At 34.6% G+C, this 6,271-nt stretch overlaps 1 protein-coding gene across 1 annotated transcript; it reads left to right on the top strand.

Moving 5' to 3' along the window:
* Nucleotides 1–3: 3 nt before the first annotated feature.
* Nucleotides 4–3,217, top strand: LOC134263947 (protein diaphanous homolog 1-like; the record flags this gene model as incomplete). The annotated part of the gene is made up of 5 exons (XM_062746295.1): nt 4–115; nt 314–434; nt 522–686; nt 2,803–2,884; nt 3,016–3,217. Coding segments are annotated over 5 exons (626 nt in total), but the record flags the coding sequence as incomplete, so codon positions are not given.
* Between the last annotated feature and the right edge of the window lie 3,054 nt (nt 3,218–6,271).

Consider the following 6,271-nt stretch of genomic DNA (forward strand, 5'->3'; position numbering starts at 1 on the left):
CCAGTTCCTCCAAGAGAACTCTCCTCCACTATTTGGTGGAAACCGCGGAGGAAAAGGACCCAGAAGCTCTCAGCTTTGTGGATACCTTACTGGAACCTCTACAAAAAGCAGCAAGGTTTATATTCTTAATTTAAATCTTATCTAAATGAATAAAAAATTTAAAAAGTAATATTGATGATCATTGTAACCGTATAATTTTCTTTACTTGACAAGAAATATATTCCAATAAATAATGGTATTTCGTGCAAAATTGATACAAACAACTCATGAGGGTAAGTGAGTAATGCTGAATGTATACCTTTACATAATGAAGGTTTACTATGGAGGGAATCACAACTGAATTCAACCAGCTGAAGAAGCTGGTCCATAGACTCAAACGAGAATGTGAACATGTGGAAGACGACGTAAAAGCACAGTTTGCCGAATTTTTAGAAGTAAGATGTCTTCCAAAACATTTTAAACACAAAATGAACATTATTCACTTCTTCTTCAAAACATGGAAAGCCCATTTTATAATACAGGAAGCTGATGCCGATCTAGAAGATACTGAAGACGTCATAGAGAGGATACGTAAGCAGTCGTGTCGTCTGGCCCAACATTTCTGTGAGAAGGAGAAAACCCTCAACTTAGATGAATTCCTGAGCACTTTTAGACAATTTTGCGAGAAAATCAAACCATGCCAGCAGGTATTCTGTAATTCCAAGTCAATCCTCTCTGATAATTACACTCATATAATATCATGTTAATATTTATACAGCAGAAAGAGAGTAAAACACTTTTAACAAAATTATGTTAAACTTCTCTGATGATTACATTCGTATAATATCACGTTAATGTTTATATACTCTTCAAAAAAAAAAGAAACGCATAGTAGAATTTTAGTGACACATTGAACATAAAGATAATTTAGTAAAATGATGCATTGATAAAACAGAATTGTGGTAAGCAACAGGAATACTATCTAAATGCCATAATTACTCTACAATTTTAAAATTATAGTCAGTTTAAGACCATTAAAGATCAATATCTGGTATGCCCCCCGCAGACACACAAATGATAGCCACAAACGGCATCTAATGGAAGCAAAGTGTGTAATAAAAACTGTATAGGAATACTCTCCCACTCCAAAAGTAGAACTTTAGTCAACTGTTGCAGAATCTGGGGATGCGATTGTCTTTGGCAAATCATGTCAATCCATTTTGTCCAATGCTGCTTAATTTGGATTAAATCTAGCGATTTAGATGACTGTGATTGAAACAGTCTGTTTTTTCTTTGCAAGAATAGGTCTGTCAAACGAGCCATATGTGGCCTTGTATTGTGAGATTGCAATTCGGCTCTAGGATGCTGCAAAATTGAATGGGTATGTGTAGGTAGAACATGGTTAGAGTACCCTTTTCCATCAAAGTCCATTGAATTCGAACCAAATCAATCTTACTTTCTTATAATACCGTTTTCAAAATCATTACACTACCACCACCAACTTTTTTTAACGTCCTTGAGGCAGTTATCTGTTTAACATTCATTAAAACGCATTAGCACTCTTAAACTTATAAGACGCTTTCAGATAAACATTCTGGACTAGTAGGTTACCCAAATGCTCAGCAGTGATGCTGTGGTCATTGATCTGAGATCTTTGAAGTCGATATTTGGGGTGTTCTGGGGTCGGAACAATGGCATGAATAATCCTCTTGCAATAATTCGTAGTCAATTGAAAACGGTCTTGTTTGATGATCTGTGCAGTTCAGGGATAGCTAATGCTTTAGATGACGTCCTTGCATTACATTCATGCAATTTACGTAATCATCGGAAGTGATGCTGTGTTGCTGATGTCACACGTAGTCTACCATATTTTTTGCGAACATTGGGTGTTCGATGTTAATGGTTTATGTTTTATAGGTTAGAAATGGTCTGTGTGTAACATTAAAACCTCTTGCAATTGTAGATTGTGGTACCCCTGCTTCCAGTCGCCCATTTTCCTTTTTGTACCACGCAATATCCAGATGCAGCAATTTTAGGAAGCGACATTTTTCAGATAAAACCAGTTTCAAAATATCGAGAACCCCCGCTTTTGATAGCCCCTTTGTACCTGAAAGAATTGCATCAGAATTCAACAAATGAAAATTGAGATAAAAATTTTGGGGGAAATTTTGCAAAATCAGATCCTTTTGTCTATGAGACTTGTAGAATAGCTATAAAGTTAACAATTGCATTAAAAAATCATGAATTTCACTCGAATACATCGTATCCATACAAAAATAAAAGGTATGACAAAACTATCATACATTTTTAAGGGCATTGTTCCTTCTATGCGTTTCTTTTTTTGAAGAGTATATATTTACATTTGCCAGTGTCTTTCCTTATAAATTATGACAAAACTAAAAAAAATGACGTTCAATTTTGAATGACATACAGTCGGTCACATGATCAGACTTTCTTGCGTATCGATAGCAAACTGCACGAGACATTTGGAAAGTCTTGACTGTGACGTCATATGACGTCGTATTTATACGTTATGTTGCATTCAATTACAAAGTCTAAAACATAGAGCATTTTGTCTTTGTAATGTGAATAGAAATAAAAATATAAATATAAGAAATAAAATATCATTTTTAGAGTGTCAATGGGATAGGAAAGTCGGTACGTGATCAAATCTACCATAACGCCATTCGGGCGTTATAGACTTTGATCACGTGATCGACTTCATGTCATATCCCAATGACACTCTAAAAATGATATCTTATTTCTTAAATAGCAGAAAGAGTAAAACACTTTAAACAAGATGAGGTTGTGAATTATTTACAGGAAATGAAATCTCGGCGTCAACAAGAGGAATCGACGGAAAGACGGAGACGAGCACAAGAAGGAACATCCGATAGACGCAAAGGTTTGTACTCACATTACCAAAATAGTTCAATCTCATCTAGTATACAAAGTTGTTACAATCCTTACATCTTCTACTAGAAATTTAACCGTGTATTTTTCATTTCATTTGTCATCCTTTTGCATCTTTTTTAGTTTCCTTTAATGCCTCTGCTAAAGCAGAAGACAGGAAGATCGTTGATAACATTGTGGACGAGATACGCCATGGTAAGGTGTTGAGGAGACTATCTCTGAGGAAGAAGACGTCTAATAACGTCACAGGAAGGGTGGGTGGATTGTGAGCTGTGATATCAAAAAGACAGGCGAACTGTGATGGGACAAAGGAGGAGCAAGTGGAGAGAGCAAGAAGAAATTATCAATTTCTGGACCAGGGAGAGACAAAGAGAGTCTGAAAGAGAGAAAAAGAGAAGAGAAAGTCATGGAACACATTTTTGTGCTTGCATTTGTGTGTGTATTTATAATGATTGTCTCCTATTTGCAATTTTGATGCTGAATAAATAATTTTGAATACGAAGGAAAATTTATGATTTCTATTGAGGTAAATTATAAGACGAGGTACATCTAACAAATTATGCTTGAAACAGTACTTTGTTATTTCAGAAAACAAGCTAGTTGTAAAAAAAAAATACCTAAGGCCTTTGTAAATCAACATTTTTAAATGGAAAAATGAAAAATTATACAATGAAAATGGAAAATTTATACAATGAAAATGGAAAATTTATACAATAAAAATGAAAAATAATGGTATACAAATAAAAATATATAATTCAAATGAAAAAAGATCGAATATTGCAACGTTTGACAAACCATATTAATGTTACCGTAACTGATAATGATAAATATAACGAACATTGATAGATTTCATGTATAGTCAAACCATACAAATCTGTGAAGAGGACGTCAACACGGATTGACTCCTGGAAATTCCAGAGGTGGGATCAGGTGCCAAGGAGGAGTAATCATAACCTGTTGACACATCTCCCCAAGAAGAAGGGCAATTCCATAGTAAAATAGGCCAAATCTCTATTTCATAAATACAAATTTTTGCTGAGCTGACATTTTTATCCAAATAAGTAAGATGGTTCTGTATAATAATAGAACAGATATTTTAAAGCTTCGGTTTTAATTCACATTACGTATTGCTGGGTTAAAAAAAATACTTAACAGTTGATCCACTTTCTGACTTTATGCCCTGTTTACACGACAAGTTTAATTCGCAGTAAGTTAATGCGAAGTAAACTAATGCGAATCAAACTAATGCGAATTAAATTGCGTTCACACGACAGCTAATGCGAAGTAAACTAATGTGAATTAAAATTTTACTTCGACAGTCAGGCGTGAGGAAGACTATTATGACGTCATTTGCAAATCACATCACCTTATGCAGAAGCAGATGCATTTGACATAATGTTACAGTGTCTGGAGATATATCTTAGTGATTAACACATTTTTTCCTAGTTTTTCACTCAAAAATAGCACAAGTACTTATTGCTGACCACCGACATGACGCATTTGACTTAAAGGAGGACATCGGAGTATAAATAGCAGCCAATGAGAAAAATGGTGGTATATTTGATTTTTCTGGCCACATTCAGATTGCAGAGACTTATTTACAAATATTAAAATACTGAGTCTCCTTTATCACCAGATTTTTGTCAGGCTAACTCTTCTCACTAATGTGCATCTTTGGTCACAAATTAAATTTACTGGAAATTTTTTTCTAAGCTGTATTTTTCATTGAAATATTTGAAGCAGGGCTTCTATTTCTATTTGAAATTCAAAACTGACAGCAGTGGGTGTGGTTTAGTTTGTTATTGTTTACACCGGAAGTTGTCTACATCTCATGCAGACATTGTAGGAAAACAGAATGCTGCAGTATTTGACTTACTTTCATCTCTAGATAAATCCAACCTCCAAAAATAAAATCCATGATTTAAATTTTTTTCACATCTGTATTGAAATTAGAATATTATAAAATCCTCACAATAGCTGTACAAAATAAATACTGAGTCAAATATATTCCTAGCCTATCTATATACAAACAAAAAGAAATAAAAGAGAAGACAAGATTGACTGTCAGATAAGAAAAAAAATTATTCCCACAAATGACCCATGTATTGTACATCTTTTGGATTTGGTAGCCATGTTCTCACAATGTTCACTACACATGTTGGCATTATGTCACGTCTGTGCCATTCCTGTCCCAGCTGAAAATGTTCCAAAGCTCGCACTTTTTTCACAACATATCGGGGATCACTCCATACTCCACGATGTAAAAGCATTGTCCAAAATCTTTTATATTTCTCCTTTCGTAATTTAGAATTCCTGGGGTGGGGCAGTCTGAATGGTTCCACTTCCCACCATAATTGCCTGTTGTTGTCATCTGTGATGCAGGGTTTGCAGAAGCAGAATGGGCATTCGTCTCTGTTATTGTCTTGAGGAATGACAAATTTTTCTTCTTCGACATTATCTTCTTCATCATTGCCACAGCAATCGGGTCCAGTATCTAATTCTGTATTTGTCTGAACACCTTTGTCTACACATTCTGACCTTACACATGTTTTCCCGCCAATTTCCTCTTCCTGTGATGTGTCAATGGGGCGAAAATCCCATTCACTGTGCAGAAAAAAATGTTTTATGGCCTCCATCTGCATTTCACTTACATCCAAAATTAATCTCTGTCTTTCTTCCATTTTGCTTACAAAATAAAATAACACACTGATGGAAAATGGTGTCTAAAGATTACGGTGTAGATACTAATTGATGCAATGTAGGTAGGTACTAATTGATGCAGCTGTGTGAAGTCTGACCTCCCCACATGATTAGATGGTGATAAGAGAATGGTTTATTAGTTACTGCAAATTTGTGAATAGGGCCAAACTAAGGAGAATTCTGTTTATGTTAATATTTTTTTTTCCTTAGAAATTAAGGCAACTTTATTTTTTTTTTTAATAAAAAAAAAATGTAAAGAGAAATTAAAAAAGGAAAAATCAATACATTCGAACAATAATACATGTAATTTTATAATGAGGTAACACGTTTTCCTCTTTTATAACAATAAATACCCCCCCCCCCGGCCTCCCAGAAAATCCATGATAACCAATAAAGGATGGTTTTGGGTTACTGACCAATATATACTAAAACAATTACTCTCTGAACCATCAAACTCTTGTATTCAAAATCATGGCAAAAAACGTAGAATCCTCAAAGAAACGTCCACCAAATTTTAGACTTGAAATTCCAGGTGATGGAGAATTTAAAACTAAAATTCAAGGAAAACTCCAAGAGGTGAAAACATTTCTCACTTCCAAGTGCAATGCACCTGTAAACAATGCTGTTATTATTGAGGAACTTTTGGACTTTTGGCTAAAAAAACACTCAGAGGACCAAA

Source organism: Saccostrea cucullata, unplaced genomic scaffold (assembly GCF_032062105.1).
Source record: "Saccostrea cucullata isolate Sc308-1 unplaced genomic scaffold, CSIRO_AGI_Scuc_v1 ctg15543, whole genome shotgun sequence".
Lineage (NCBI taxonomy): Eukaryota > Metazoa > Mollusca > Bivalvia > Ostreida > Ostreidae > Saccostrea > Saccostrea cuccullata.